Source organism: Physella acuta, unplaced genomic scaffold, assembly GCF_028476545.2.
Source record: "Physella acuta isolate Inbredline_101_S28 unplaced genomic scaffold, ASM2847654v3 ptg000061l, whole genome shotgun sequence".
In the NCBI taxonomy this organism is placed as follows: Eukaryota; Metazoa; Mollusca; class Gastropoda; family Physidae; genus Physella; species Physella acuta.
In genome coordinates this window covers 907,501-923,659 of record NW_026731581.1, presented here as the reverse complement: position 1 = coordinate 923,659, position 16,159 = coordinate 907,501, and the positions used below count along the sequence as shown (strand labels likewise).

Sequence of the window (16,159 nt, the reverse complement as noted above, 5' to 3'; positions counted from 1 at the left end):
GTGACTTGTGTGTTTTTTAAGTAGCATTGCACGGGTATAGGAACTATTAATATTTTGATTAAATGACTGTATGCAAATATAGATGCATAACCCTGAACCTAACTAACTGTAAACTTAATCCTAACCACAACCACCACAACAAAAACACAAACGTAAACGCTAACACAAATGCAGACGCAAAAACAGACGTAAACGTAATGCAAATATCAATGCAAACATAAAACATAAACACAAATGCACAACACAAACGGAAACAGAAAAGGAAACACAGATACAAACACAAAGAAAAACACAAACATCAAAACAAACTTTTAATAAAGCGCTTATTTATTATTCTGTAATTCACATTTGCATTTGGTACAAAGGGATGTAATTTGTATACTTTTTTAAAACAAAAGTGGAATTTTTGTAAAGGGTAGTACAGTTTTTTTTCCCACTGTATGTTAATCAAAATTATAAGTTGAGAAATAAATATCTAGTTTAAAAGTTATCAATATTGAGTTTTTAATTATCAGTTTCGATTTTATTTCAAAAGCAACACTTAAAGCTTTAAGAATATTACACCATGGCGATTCAGTCGAGTTTTTTACCATATGCATGTGTTCCATGGTTCCCTTCGAGCATTATATATTATTTGAGAAAGTTTAGGGGAGATCACTCCTACTTCATCTATAATATAAGCGGGCTGAGCGTGTGTCAGTCCTTCCTTCCTTCCTTCCTTCTGTCATCGCTATAGCTTTTGGAACCATAAAAGTAAACATTCGCACCACGCAGTGCTTTTCAGTGCACCGCAGTGTCTTATTATAGGTATTAGAGTAGGGTTTGTTTATATAGTGGCATAGAGCTATTTTATAATTTCCACTGTTTGTACAATTTTGCATAACGTAAAGAAAATAATAAATACACGCACATTGCTAAAACATATTAAAAGGATCAATGTCAAATATTGTTTTCGTTAATATTCCTAGAAAAAGTGAATACATTTTAATAACATAATAACTGTAGGTTAGAAAAATCTAATTAAACTGTTTAGTAATTTTGCCAAGGGAGGTATTTTAAAAATAAATTGAACTCACGCTAAAAATGTGAATGCAGAATCTGCAAGACGGAATAATTGTTGGAATAATATAATTAGAAAAATGTGAATACAAATTATACAGACGTGTAAGAGTACATTATTGTTGGAATATTATAATTAACATTGATTGATAAAAGGCTATCTTTTATTTACTTTATTCACTGAATGTAATGTTTACTACTTATAATTTTTAATCAACTATTAAGCACTATTATAGACGCGTCACCACGTTCATTGTGGGTGCGCAATGGTTTTAGTTATGAAACTCTATTGTAAATTTTTAAAATTCAAAGTACTGGGGAAAAAATGCGTGAATTGATAAAGTGGGTTGGAAAAAAATTGCGGGGGGGGGGGGGGGGGGTGTAAATCGAAAGTTTGAGGGGGTGCAAATCAACAGTTTGAGCGGGGGGAATTTCAAATCGAAAGTTTAAGGGGGTGGGGTGGAAATTGAAATTTTGAGGAGAGGGGGTGCAAATCGTAAGTTTGAGGGGGGGGGGGGGGGGGAAGTCAAATCGAAAGTTTTTCCCCGGGCGCCGGAAAGGGTCGCTGCGCGTCTGTTTTATAGTCATTCACTGTGTCAGAAGCGTCCGGCGGCGCTCGGAAAGGGCGCGATTTGACGCTACGGGCTAGACTGTGAGTAATATGCCTTTATGATTGCATTTAAATTGTGTTTATGTTATGAGTGTTATGTTTTTTTTTTCGTTGTTTTTTTTTTTTTGCGTTCGTTTGTGTTGTGTTTAGTTTTGTTCTGTTCCCAAGTTGGTACATTTTAAAAAGATTTACTGTGGCGGAGCACGGGATGCAGCTAGTTATTTTATAAAGACTCCAGAGCTTTTTGCATATTTATGCATGCGTACAATATCCACTATAAACTGCTAGGCTAGCCTAGTGTAATCAATATAAGCGTGATTTCATTCATTCATTTTGCAGCTACTTTCAATCTCTATACTGTCCCTGGAACTTGCTAAATAGAAAATTTCTCTGAGCAACGTTAAAGTGTCAGGATTAAAAATTTTTGAAAATTTGATATCAGGATTTGTTAAGATCAGGTATTGAATTTCAGCATTCATTAAAAAATGAGTGGCATCCTTTCCTTATAAAAAAAAAAAAAATTCCACTGGAAACTGACAAAATAAATGTCCATTAGTTTTAATTCAGTTACTAAAAGAACATTCATATTTAACCTTGTTAGTGTTTGCTTTAGTAAGATCTCATTGTTGAAACATAAATCCTGTTTGATACACGGGGTTTAAGGGTCATCCATTTGATGAGTCTGTTATTAAGAATAGAAGTAGTTCTAGATTTTAGAGTAGAGCCTATGACACCTAATTAATTCCCATTTAACCTAAGTAATTATTATTTGCTATCTGCCTTTTTTATAAATCAGTACAAGTGTGATTTTTAAAAAAATGCTAAATTGTGATGCCTCCCATTAGATATTAAAAATGTTTATTAAAACATGTGATGTTTGATTTAATTAAAGTAACAAGGAATTATTTTTAAAAATTTTGATAGAGAAGGACACAATTTCTAAAGTCTGCTAAAAAACTCATGGTTAGTATAGTATATTTTAAGCTGCTTTGCAATCAGCTGAGTGCTAAAAACAGGATGCGCTTACTACGCTTTGACACTTTTGCATTCATCTGAAAAATTCAGAACATGTCAAATGTTTTGGCTAAGTGAGCGGAAACAAAAACTTGGTCCAGAACACAATTAGGGGCGTGGTTTTGTGCCCTGTGACTCATAGTATGTTCCATATACCCATAACATGTTTAGTATACATATAAGTAGGTAAAGTCTAGTATACATGTCGTATGTGTAAACATAGTATCTTTTGTGGTTAAAAATTTAAAGATGCTGAATAAGTAATTTGAATCATAACTGTCTTAAATTAAAATGGCTCTCAAATGCAATGCTTTATTTATTAAATTTGTTAAAAATACAATTTAGCTTTGTTTAACAACTGAACATGAATATTTTTAAATTTCATTTTCTTTCAGTATTGGTTAAATTTAGACAAGAAAATATCAAAACAGAAGAAGCGTAAGTTTTTTTTTCTTTTTTATTGAATTTTTTTATAGGTCGGAAAAAGAGGGTTATTTAAATTAGTGAGAATGTAACATTTTAATTCATGATTTTTTATGTAATAATACTTGAGTCTGTTACCTATACATGTTTTGTCTCTACTGACTAAATGCCATGATAGAGTATTGTGTGGAAGGTTTAGTAGATTCATGCAAAATCAACAAAAATTATAATCAAATGCGGTCTGGATTTGTATTACCATTACTCAGAGGTTTTTTCTCGGTATCTTTGTCATTTTTATTTTAAAAACCCACTGTATGTGATTTTGCTACTGATTATTATGCCCATAAATTTGGCAATAATAAAACATTTTTAAAGACCAGTTATCTGTCTAAAACATGTCCTACTTTACAATTTTTGTCATGGTTTTATCTAAAATTTTACTTTAAAAATTGCGTTAACAGGATAAAAAAGCTCAATCAACATTCTGTTATGAACACAGAAAATGTGTATTAGACAGAAAAACCACATGTATGTCCATACTAACTTTTAAGACTACAACAATTAAAAAATAATAAAAATTTAATTTTGTGACTAATTTTTAAAAGGAACACTTTAAATCTGCCTTAAAATTAACGAGTAGACATAGCCATTTATTTTATAAAATAAGAATTTTTTGGTAATTCAGAACGCATTGTAGTCTAAGCAGTGTTAAGTAGGCTCTTAACAATTTTAATGAAATATCTCAAATAGATTTTGAGATAAATGTTCCTAATCAGAGCTATCTTGAGAAAAAGTGACATTTTAAGAAAATGTGTGAGGTTTTTTGCTTGGCAATTTCATTCAGAACTTAATTCAGTAAATAAAAGGTTAAGGGTACCTATCTATGTTCATAAAAAAGTCAAGAATGTTAACCAGTCTGTATATTAATTTATTGTTTGTTTGTGTTGGTATCACTTGATCAGAACATCTACATTCTGTGTATATGCAAAGAAAAATTCATAAAATTTACATATTCTAATGTTAAAACACATTTAATTTAACATTAACAAATAACTATGTTTAAATTTTGCCTCATTCTTCCAAGAGTTCCTCACAATGAATTATTTTGTTTCAGCTATTACTTTATTATACATTTATTTGTAATTTTATTAAGTCCCAACATTATCAGTTTTCATTTGAATACGACATAATTTTCCAATTAGAGAAAATTTACTGATTAATTATTTTTGTCCATCATTCTTTCAATGAAAATTTCATTTGCAAACCAGGGCGGTCAAACAGGGAAACCTTGATAATTCTTTTTCAAACAATAAAAAAAACTTGTTTTAAATTTTTAAAAAATCTAGGTTCTAGTGAGATGATTAATTTTCATTAGGATCTGTTTTCAGGAGACTAAAACAGTCAGGTTTTTTAATGTATTTTCAATTGGATGATCTTGACAAATCTTCTAAGATTTTCTAATTAAAAAATATGATGAATTTATCTAAGGATTTAACTAGAACAAAGAACCGGCATAGAAAAAGTAGATCTAATCATTTAAAAACAAAAACAATAAAAACACAATGAAAATTGTTATCTATACTATTTTAGGCATAAAATCTTTTGCTTAAATTCTTGCTTCTTAACAGTGAAATAGATTAAAATACAATGTAATTAAAATTAAAAAGTATGTAATATTTGGCAAAATTTTATGATTAAGCATCGTAATTTAAGCCAAGTTTTGAGATCTTGACATGTGCCATCTTAGCCAATATTAGTGTGCTTTCTGTCAAACCTGTCAAGGTTTGTGTTCAGTACCCATGCAGTTATTGATTATATTTTTAAAAAAACTTCCCACATAGATAGTCCGCAGTGGAAAATCATAATCCATACCAAGGGGTGTAGTTCATTGTTATTATTTCTATTTAAGATTAACTGATTTATTTGTTATTCCTATGAGGTTTGAGCTTATAAACTCTTTTTAGATAAAAATTTGTTTGTAAAAGAAGAAAACATGTAGGCTGAAGTGTGACATTTTTTTAGATGTGTTTACATCCAAGGCCAAAAATATTATTGATTTTATTTAGGTTATTTATCATATCGAAAGTCTCTGCAGTAGTGAAACAGGGCTCCTGAGAGTTCCCCACTATGTCCCTGACACCTGGGCGGTCACAGAAATGTGTTCTACCTCACTATAACGGAGAGTTATTACACTGGGGAGTACTGGGCTCTAGTGTGGGCAAACTTGTTCTATGACAAAGAAATCTTGCACAGGCATTGTTTTATAAAACAAGGTCACACGCCTAAGAATTTCAGGATTGGTAATGCATTGGAGCCTGTTAAAATATTGAATAGATTTCCTTCTGAGACCACCGTAATGCGCTGGATGGGCGAATTAATATATATATATTTAATTCAAGTACGTTTGTTGGGGTTTCTTTTTGGCTTTGTATTTTATGTATTACTCATTACTACACCTTTTATCTGATCTGAATGAAACTAGTAATTGTTGAGAATACTACTGGGTGAGATTTTCTCTGGACGGTATATAAAAATTATGTTTTGACACCGTTTTTCCTAGTACCATGAATCTTTGAGGGACTGATGAGGATTCTTATGAGTTTTCTGAGAAAAAAATTAAAATTTCTAAATAAGGTGTCCAGGAAGGTTTGAGTTTTCTAATTATATATGGTTTGCTGCTTAGAGTTAAAGAGTGGCTATCTTAGCACTTGGTATCTCAGTCTGCATAGCGAGTAAAGGGTACTACTGGATTCAGCTGCAACAGATACAGCTGCAGGCGCTCCAGCGATTGAGCAACTCCAAGCCCCAGGGCTCCCCTGTGAGTGCTACAGCGCCTTCATTCATTTTAAACAGTGCAATAGAGTATAGATAACTTTACCCTAAATTATATCGGATGCATCTGCTGGTGCCCCAAGTGTGCGATTTGGTGCCCTGGGCTATCCTGTGAGCACTATGGTGCCTACGTTTGTTTTTAAGAAACATTCATCATAATCCTTACAATATTGACACGGTGGCACACGACATTCTATGATTATATCGAGCCAGGGTCACGTCCAACTTTCTTCTAGATCGTAGCAACGAGCAGGACAGGCATGCTAGTTAAACATAAATATATAAATTTTATAAACTTATGAAGAAAGCAATCAGAATGAATCATCCCCTGTAATCAAAATCACAGGAGCATAGTCAATTTCTTTAAAATAATTCTTAGTATGAGTAATGATTGTTTTTTTAAAAGTTAACACTATTACTGAAAATCTACTCTTTGTTTATAGCGGTTGTTAGCACAATTGTTAGTAGAATATAGATCTACATGGTGTTTAGTAAATCAAACTCTCAAATAAAATTTTAAATATAAGATTAAACCTGACTGTTTTAGTTACATTATTTAAGTTAGGTCAGGTTAGGTTTGCCTGTCGCCCCTCTTGGGACATAGGCCGCTGACAAGAGCTTTCCAGGCGCCTCTGTCCTGGGCTAGTCTCTCCAACTGTCCCCAGGTGTATCCAATCTTCTTGGTGCCTTCTTCCAGGTCACGTCTCCAGGTCTTTCTTGGTCTGTCTCTCCTCCTCCTGCAATAAGTACTGGTATTTAAATTACATATTGAGAAGTTAATCTAGTGAACGTGCCATAAATCTGAGAAGATGATACAATGAATTTGCTCTTCCTTTACCATACCTGGTAGGCCTACATATGGAGAATATTGTTTATTGTGTTTATTTCTACTCATTTGTTTATAACCACTATTGTTTTTTTTTTTAAATTTTCAGTTCAACTTCTTCCTGAATTTTAATTTAGATTTTTACTTGTGCATCATTCAGGTGGAGCTTGGGTGTTTGAATTTGCCTTGAAGTTTTATCCTCCAGATCCTACTCACTTGAGAGAGAGTCTTACAAGGTTTTTGTTTTATTAATACTAACAAAACTATTAAATACTTTAATTTAAACTAAATTGGAGCCTAGGTGACCAACATATTTGTATAACAAAGTAGTTTTGTAAATCAAAAGGCAAATGCTCAAACCGTATATCATTAATGTAATGTTAAGCCTGCCCAGTGTCCCGCCAACTCAGACATGTTTTTGTCTCTTCTTCTTCTTCGTTCTTCATTTTAGTGTTGGAAGGGATCCCCCTCCAGCACAATTAAGGATACTTGTCAACTGGTTATGTGTCATTAAGGCAGACAGAAAATTAGTTTTATAATGCGTTAAACTTTTGAATGGGCAACAAAATCTTTGCTGTTATAAAAAGTAAATAAATCATGTGATGTCACTATAAGTAAAGGCATTGTTCTGAACTTTATAATTTAAGTGGCATTTCTACCAAGGGGTCATCCATAAATGACATCACGTTTTTTTTTACGATTTTTACCCCCCAATGTCGTCACACCTCTGCCTACAACCCCCGCTCAAAATTGCAGATAAATTTTTCTTAAAACATCGATATTTTTCCAAAATCTTGTCTGAACTCTGTCAACATAGAGTATTTTAATCAACGAACCGACCCGCAGCGTATCATACGCCGCTATTTAGTTGTTTTATTTTCTACTTTTCAGTAATTCATAATTTGTGAATTCGACAGTACCAATGCTGCCACTGAAAATATTTGCTTTAAAACACTAAACCCCCATTCCCCCCCCCCCCCCCCCCCCGGAAAGCAGCCACCTCTTAGTTACCTCCTCTAAGTTTAAAATAGTTTCAAACTGAATTATCTGCCCCTAATAGCCGTCACCAAACCCGACTCTACGATTGTTTTGTAAACATTTAGCGTGAACTACAACTCACCTGACCATGTGAGGGGGGTGGGGGTGGTAGCGATAGAGAGGAAGAGAGGGGACTGCAAGGCGCGCGCTTGCAGCTTGTTTTCTAACGGCTCCCAGAAGAGAATTATATATATAGATTCCTATTACAATGTATTACAACAGTTTTCTAAAACGCAAAATAAAGGCTAAAAATTGTTTTTAAGAAAAACTTTTTTTTAATGCAAAAGTGGTACATCACACCATTTGACCCTGTGACTGAGCTGCTTTCATTTTTTTAATCTAAAGTCTAGAAATAGTTCAACAGACTTTCCTTCATGTCTCAGCTTACAGACATGGAATATGTATATGCTTTTCCATAATCTAATATATAAAGCTCAAACTGATTTCTGTGCTCTGTGGCAGACAGCGGGCAGACAAACTGTGGGAACACATAAAAAACTAAAAAAACTCGACTTGATCGCCATAGTGTAATATTCTTAAACAATATTTTTTTCTTTTTCCTTTTTATTCTTAAAGAACATTACACTTTTTATTTAGATTATAAATAAATGATTAAAAAAAATTAATACGGATTATATTTTTTTTAAAAAATTCCATTTTCCAAACGAATCATTTTAAATAACGGCATGTAGAACAAAGACAAAGAAAATGTATCATCCTTCACAAAAATTAAAAGAGTACAAATTACTTCCCACTATAGATCACTAAAAAATGACTTCCCTTTAAAAAAAACATTACATCGGGGAGAAAAATACTTTTTATTAGTTTGTTTTGGTGTTCGAAAAAAATTATATAGTTAGCATGGTAGGTAGAACACCGATAAATACTGCCTTTTATTAATTTTATACACTGATCGTACTGTTTCCTAATTATTATTTTTAATCAGTAACAGTTTAGTAGCCGCTCCTAAATTTCCTCTATGTTTACTTTTATCTTTCACATTGCGGACAAGCTGGGGGTATTATAGTCGTTCACTAAATTGAGTCAGGCACATCCGCTGGCTATCCTGTACATATGTTCGTTTTAAACAGTGCAATAGACTATGGATAAGAAAGGTTACTATAGTCCTTAACTAAATTGAATCTAGGCGTCCTGCGGCACCCCAGTAGGGTGCTATTTGACGCCCGGGCCTTTCTGTGAACGCTGTGGCGCCTACATTCGATTTAGTATTATAGTCGTTTACTAAGTTCAATCAGGTAGGGTGCGATTTGTTGCCCTGTGCTATCATGTGAGCACTATGTGTTTATGTTTGCATTTAAATTTGTTTTGTTTTTTTGGCATTATCGTTTGTGTTTAGGTTTGTATTTGTGTTTTGTTTGTGTCTACATTTATGTTTGTGTTTGCGATTTTCTTTGCTTTTGGGTTTTGGTTTGTGTTTGGGTTTGTTTTTGTTTGCTTTTTGGTTTGGGTTTGTGTTTTTGTTTGTGTTTACATTATGTTTGCGTTTCTGTTTTGGTTTTTGTTGGTTGTGGTTAGGGTTAAGTTTAAAGTTAGAGTTGGGTTTAGGATTATGTGATCTTTAATCAAACGTCCATGCCGGGTATATGCTGCTTAATAAACACACAAGTCATGGTCCTCTACTGATAGGCTTTTCACAGAGGCCAGTACGTGGCCTGTCTATGATGGCTAGTTATAATATAATAAGCTTTGCTCTAAGTAAAACCATGAAGACAGAACTAAATATAGATATTAAGCTTTTAAATTCACTAAAATAGAGGAAAGAATGTTATTAATGCTGTGTTATGATAGGATTTTGTTTTGCTTTATCACTTGTTTGTATTTTATATTGCAGGTGGCTAGTTGTCCTTCAGATTCGAAGAGATTTGTTAAGTGGAAGGTAACTATACATTCTTTAAGAAAAACTTTCATTAATAATTCAATAACATGTATTTTTCTGTTTAAATTGCACTACTAATAAATTGCTTAGTTATACAGACTTTTACTTTTGAAATCTAAAATGTCAAACCAAAAGATGAGCAGCACATCAACTTTTTTGTATTGAAATGTCACATTAAGTTCATAACACCTTTTTGTTTCTTTAATTGCTTAAAAATTAAAGCATTTCTTTAAATCAATATACTTGCCTAGGTATTGTGATTTTACTGAGAATTTTCATTGCAAATGTTATTAAGGCCAGACACCAAACGTTTTCGACAGTTTACATTTTTTTTTCTGCTAGTATTGGTTTAACACTAATTCTGATAGTAACACCATTTAGCTATCTAATTGGAAAACTATTAAATACTGTGTATTAGGTTTAATTTCATACTAAACTGAAACAATGCGTAATGAACATTCCTGTACTGTAAGTTTGAAGAATGAACGATGGCCCATCCCCGACTTTCTCCTGCTTGAAAGTCAACCAACCGTCAGTTTATAGTCTTGTAGCATAATTTTATGGTGGGCTTGAGCTGGTACATCAGACTTTACACCGGACTGTAAACAACACATGTTTTAATGTGTAAGCCCTTTGTTCCATGTAGGTTTTACTAACACTGATGTTGAATGAACATATGTAATTTATGGCTCATTGGACCCTCATGCATCATGACCACCAGTCCAGGGAGGGGGGGGGGGGGGTGGCCAGCCTCAAGCACTAAACACAAGAATGGATGGTAGGCTGTTATCAAGAGTCAAAATAGACTTGTGTAAGTTAAAATTTTGAGTTGTTTTGAAGTGAGAACACAGGCTAACAAACAGAACTTAATCTGGTCAGTTAATAGCTAACATATAATAGTCATTATCGCATTTCTTCTTGTATACATTGTTTCTGCTTATATAAAAAAACTCTAAACTCTGAAACTTTCAACTAAAATCATGTATTTTATTAGTTAAATGGCTCTTCCACATAAAACAAGACATCTTTTATTGTTTCCTGTAAGAGGAACCGTACAGTGCCATTTTCTATCCTTCTTATCAAGTTTTCACATCTTTGCATTTTTACGCTAAATACAAAATTGAAATCGCTAAGGCTCTGTAGCCCATTGTCATACAAGACTATATTTCCACATGCATTCAGCTTTATAACTTCTGCAATACTACTTTTGTACATTAAGTTTACTTCAATACTTTAGGAAATATTGGTATTTATTTAGCACTACCTCTCATTTTTGTTCATTGTTGTACGTAAAAATTTGTATTAAAATTTTAATTCTATCTATCACAATGAAAAAGCTTAGAAATCCAAAGCTAAGAGGGTGGGGTGCAGTTGTTGGCTGAAGTATGATGTCATTTTAAGGGGAGTCTTGACTTTTTGAGAGTGAGTGGGGGGGGGGGGGGTAAAAATAGTCAAAGAAGCATCATTTATGGATGACCCCTATCTACAGCTTTTCCAAAACCAGGCATAGCTATCATAATGGCTAATTCAGTTCAAGTATTAATTGCAAAACACTTTTTTATAATAAATATCCTACCCCCTCAAATTCCAGTTAATCTGGTTGATTTTATTCACATAAACTAAGACTTTCAAATGACAATTAATCTAAATCTAGGCTCTTTACAGTTTAAGACTTAACATTTTTACCACTGCCATCTTTAACCCTTTGAACCCTTAGCTCCTGAACCTAAAATCATCATGCCCCTGAGCTCCAGAGTTAAATGTACACAACAGACTCAAAAAAAAATAGGAATATTACAAGATTAATTTTATTATTTCAGTTAATATTTGCACATAAATTATCGCAAGTATTTTGACTTAGTAGTAGACAGTGTAGGTAGACCCTTCTTTTAGACATCCGTAGAATGCAGGTTTTGGAATTTTAAAATATTCTTTCGTAAATTGAAAATGATAACATGGTTCATGGATGCAGCCATGACAGGAATACCAGTTACATACTTTTTAAATATTTTAAGTACCAATCTGGGGTAAGGTGTCTAATTCTGCTTTATCGGTACTTCTGGGCATGGATATATTATAAGGTTCAGACTGTAAAGCAGTACTGCAGGGTCAAAGGGTTAAGTATAGAAAGTATAATTTAAATTTGAAAACTAGATCATTACAGTTTAAGTTAGCTTACATTGTAAAATGTTTTTTTTTTTTCAGAGTTGTTTATAAGGGAAACATTAAATTGCATGTAGACAGGACTTAAGATTGTTATCCAAAAAAAATATTTCCATTTTTTGCATGGTCTGGTCACATCCCTGTCATTACATCTTACATCTCAATTGCAAAAAATTAATTACAAAATGTATGATTGCTAACAGAAAAAAAAAACCAAGTAAACTTACAATTTTTATGATATGAGACAGGTTGAAGTGAAAGTTCTAAAACAATATGCATGACGTTTACAAGCAAATGGTAACTTGATTTTAACATTTCTTTATAGGTTGCCTTGTACTTTTACAACTTATGCCTTGTTAGGATCTTACAATGTGCAGGCAGACATTGGTGAATTTGACCCAAATGATCATGGTCATTCTTGGGATTATATAAAAGATATGAGCTTTGCCCCAAACCAAACTCCTGACTTGCTTGAAAAAATTGCTGAACTTCATAAACAGCACAAGTATGTTATTGTTTTATTTTTATTTTTTTGTATTTTTATTTAGTCTAATTATAATTGTTTTCAGCATATTTCTTTTTTAACTTTTGTTGTTCTGTATTTTTGTCTGTTTGAGGCTATATTTTAGCTCAATTTTGCCCCACTTCTAATCTAGCAGTGTTCCAGATACTTTTGTATTTAGCACTAGCAATCGAACATTTAGCACTTTAACTGTTAACTGTTTTCACAAATGAGAGCCTACATCGTACAATAAAAATGGTCAGATAGACTTTTAGAGTTATTTTCAAGTCACTGATTGGCTTTTAAAGCAAATATTTGTTGTTATATGTGGTATCATTCAAACAGAATGTAAACAAAATCCTTTATAATAACAAGCTTTTAAATGCACTGAAAATAAGAAAACAAACTAACTCATATTCTTCAATAAAAGCTTTGGTTGCAAAAAAAAAATATTAGATCTCTCATACACCACCAAAAGTAAAGAACCTTTTATGAACCTGATGACCATGGGTAAGTGTAAGTAGATTTCACTTGTTTCTGTGACTTCTGCATATAGTGTGGTCAGCACAGTGCGTAGCTGCCTTTAGTTTCCCTAAGATGGGTCGACGTTTTACTTACTTGAACATGGATTTGAACTTTGTAAAAGTACTGTCAGTTAAAATTTTTAAAAAATCAAATGCGCCCAACTAAAGAAAGCAAGTTGGTTTATTATTTTATTTTTAATTTATATATACTAAAGGTTTTAATCTATAAAAACTTAAGAAGCTATCAAAGGTTTGTATTCATTAAACTTCAGGGGCCAGACACCAGATGAGGCAGAGAAAGGCTTTCTGGATAATGCAAAAAAACTGGCGATGTATGGAGTGGATCTTCACAAAGCAAAAGATTCAGAAAATAATGCTATTATGATCGGAGTGTGCTGTAGTGGTATTCTAATTTATCAAGACAAACTCCGAATAAATAGATTTGTCTGGCCTAAAATTCTTAAGCTGTCATATAAAAGGAACCATTTTTATATTAAAATCAGACCTGGAGAGGTAAGAATATTAAATACTACTTTGAAGATTTTAGGTAAACACTAAACATTATTTCTTGGCTTATTCATAAGGTTGCAGATACTTTATTTTTAATTTATATCTTTTTATGTTATTAATGATTTATGAATACTGAAAAATGTACAGATAAAACTGCTTTGCCCAATATTATTTATAATTGAATAGCAGCACTGTCTAGGAAGTATAAAAATATGGAAAAAGTATGAATAATATTGAAAGTTACAGATAATATCCAATTATTACAGACATTTTTGTTTAGCGTATGCATACGCTATGAGCAATATTACGCCCATGTTTGTTTCAAAGAGCGCCCTATGGATATGGTTGGCTACTGTAATCATTAACCAATCGATCCTCTGTCACTGCTGTAGTACTGAATTATTGGACGACCAGAGTTCCCTGTAGCTATCTTTGAACCTGGGGCCCACTGATTAGGAATCCTGCACAGTGGGTCTTGGGTTGTACTCTATTCAACTGTCAAACTGCAACAGGAGTGGCCTCCAGCTCCCCAGTAAACAAGTTACCCGGAGTGCCCTGGGCTCCCAAATGAACACTGTAGTGTCTACATTTGTTTTAAAGAGCACCTTACATAGACCACTACGTTCGACAACTTAGATAGTCCAAGTTGAAATTGACTATAGATTGTAGATATCTCCTGATATAACTTTTAAAAAATATATATGACTAAAAGCAATTGTTTAAAAACTTATTTTCAAAAATTGCTGTTTTTGAGAACCAACATTTTCTATATATAAAAAATAACATAGTAGTAGTAGAGCAGAAATTGGTATAAAGCTCCAAAGATTGTAATGTTTGTGCCCATTGTTTTTCAACTAACATTAATCTTTCTAAAGAAAAAAATAAATTCATCTCTTTTCTTTACCCCTACCCCCAAATAAACAGTATAAAATATGATATATTTGTATATTGAAAAGATATGGAAAGTGTACTGTGGTAGGACATGGACAGTACCATGATAGGACATACAGCCTGCTTTTCTAGGGCTTGGACTACAGAGCAAATACTACTGATGATCTCTAAAAAATCTCGACATGTGGGTTAAGCAGTATATACACTGCATTGCCTGAGTTTAGGAAATATATTATTTTTCCAATTAAATGCCTATATTCAAATATAGATGTTTGAGAAAATAAAAAATAACCCTAAACCTAACTCCAACTTTAATTAAACTTAACCCTAATCGAAACACAAACGCAACAGAAACACATATGCAAACAAACAGCCTTACTGTTTATGCAACCGTTATAAAATGTTGAGTCACTTTGGTGGGTTGTAGATCGCAGCGACATACAAACTTAGATGGAATTATGATTAATTTTTTAGCCATTTCAACAAACCATTTTCTATTAATTTTGACATAATTAGATTAAAAATTAATTATTTTAAAGAGAAATAAATTCATAAGTAAACCGTTAAAATTACTACTGGTAGGTTTGAGCAAGCTTGGTTTTAAAATATTTGATAGATTATGTTTTGAAGGTTGCCTACTCCTGCATTGAGTGTAGATTTTCTTTCAAAAAAGTATATAAAGTTTAAAAAATTTTTTTGCAATTAAAAGGCTGTTATCTAATGATTACGTGTTTTTTTTTTTTTAAAAAGTTTAACATTGTTCTCTAATTTTTATTTCAATCATACATGTTTCATCTATTGTACTTTAGATGGAAAGAAATGAGGCAACAATCATGTTCAAACTGGATAACCACAGATTGGCCAAACGTTTATGGAAAACCTGTGTAGAGCATCATGCTTTCTTTAGGTAATTACATTTTTTGTTAAAATAGTTTTTTTTTCTCTTTAAAACATTGTTAAAAATTGATCTATTTCTACTAATTAAGAGATTATCTATTTTGAAAGGTGAATAAATATGCTCATTAATATTTTAATTAGAATTAACACCATAGAATGAAGTTGAAGAGCATACTTTTTAAAATTACTAATCCTAATTTTATCACAGTTTTGATGCATTCTAATTGTTCGCTTCTTATAATCTTTTGATGTTAACTTAAGGTTAAGAGAGGCAGAAAAGCCAGCCAACAATGTATCCTTTCCACGATTTGGCTCCAAATTTCGATATTCAGGGCGTACACTCTATCAAACAAGACAAAATGCTGCTCTGTTGGATAGACCACCACCATTTTTTGAGCGTTCTCAACCAGCAAGGAACACAATGCATGACACTGGCAATCGTTCCCAAAGCATGGATGAGCGTAAGTTTTAGTTTTCCAATTCTTTAGAGAAGCATACATTTCATTATCTGGAGTTATATTATATTGCTTTCCACTATAGAGACAAAAAAGTAATTTTTAAATTTTAGTGGGAAAACATAGCAGAGATGGATTTGATGGTGAAACATTCTTTGCTCCATACAAAAGATCTAGCAATGATATGGAATCAAAGAAAATGTGGGGTGATGACAGATTGGACAAAAAAAGTGTACCAATTGGTATAATTAATATTGTACTCTTATTGTAATTTTGGCGTTAGTCAACGAACACCAGCTGTTTCTTTTTTGTTTGTTTTTGCATTCGTTTATTATTAAAATAGTTATGTGGCAAAATAACAGATTTCTCTTCTACTATTTAAGCCACTGTTCACATGTTTTTTCCAATCTAATAACTAATAAATTTGATGTCGTGCAAGTTAAGTTTTTTCGTTTCAATATTTTTATATTGAAAATATCACCTTCATATTAGAATTGTAGGAATAAAGTCACAGGAAA

The 16,159-nt window shown here is 32.5% G+C and overlaps 1 protein-coding gene across 6 annotated transcripts in view; it reads left to right on the top strand.

The window, feature by feature from the left end:
• The window catches only part of LOC131949407 (mesocentin), a 77,885-nt gene that overhangs the window by 30,427 nt on the left and 31,299 nt on the right, over positions 1-16,159 (top strand). For 5 of the 6 annotated variants that reach the window (XM_059311339.1, XM_059311306.1, XM_059311296.1 and 2 more), the window contains 8 exons: positions 3,079-3,121; positions 6,925-7,000; positions 9,655-9,699; positions 12,188-12,367; positions 13,161-13,401; positions 15,099-15,196; positions 15,448-15,647; positions 15,755-15,883. In XM_059311339.1, coding sequence (XP_059167322.1) covers positions 3,079-3,121; positions 6,925-7,000; positions 9,655-9,699; positions 12,188-12,367; positions 13,161-13,401; positions 15,099-15,196; positions 15,448-15,647; positions 15,755-15,883 — 1,012 coding nt within the window. The remainder of the gene's footprint in view (positions 1-3,078; positions 3,122-6,924; positions 7,001-9,654; positions 9,700-12,187; positions 12,368-13,160; positions 13,402-15,098; positions 15,197-15,447; positions 15,648-15,754; positions 15,884-16,159) is intronic. The other variant, XM_059311323.1, reaches the window with a different exon arrangement.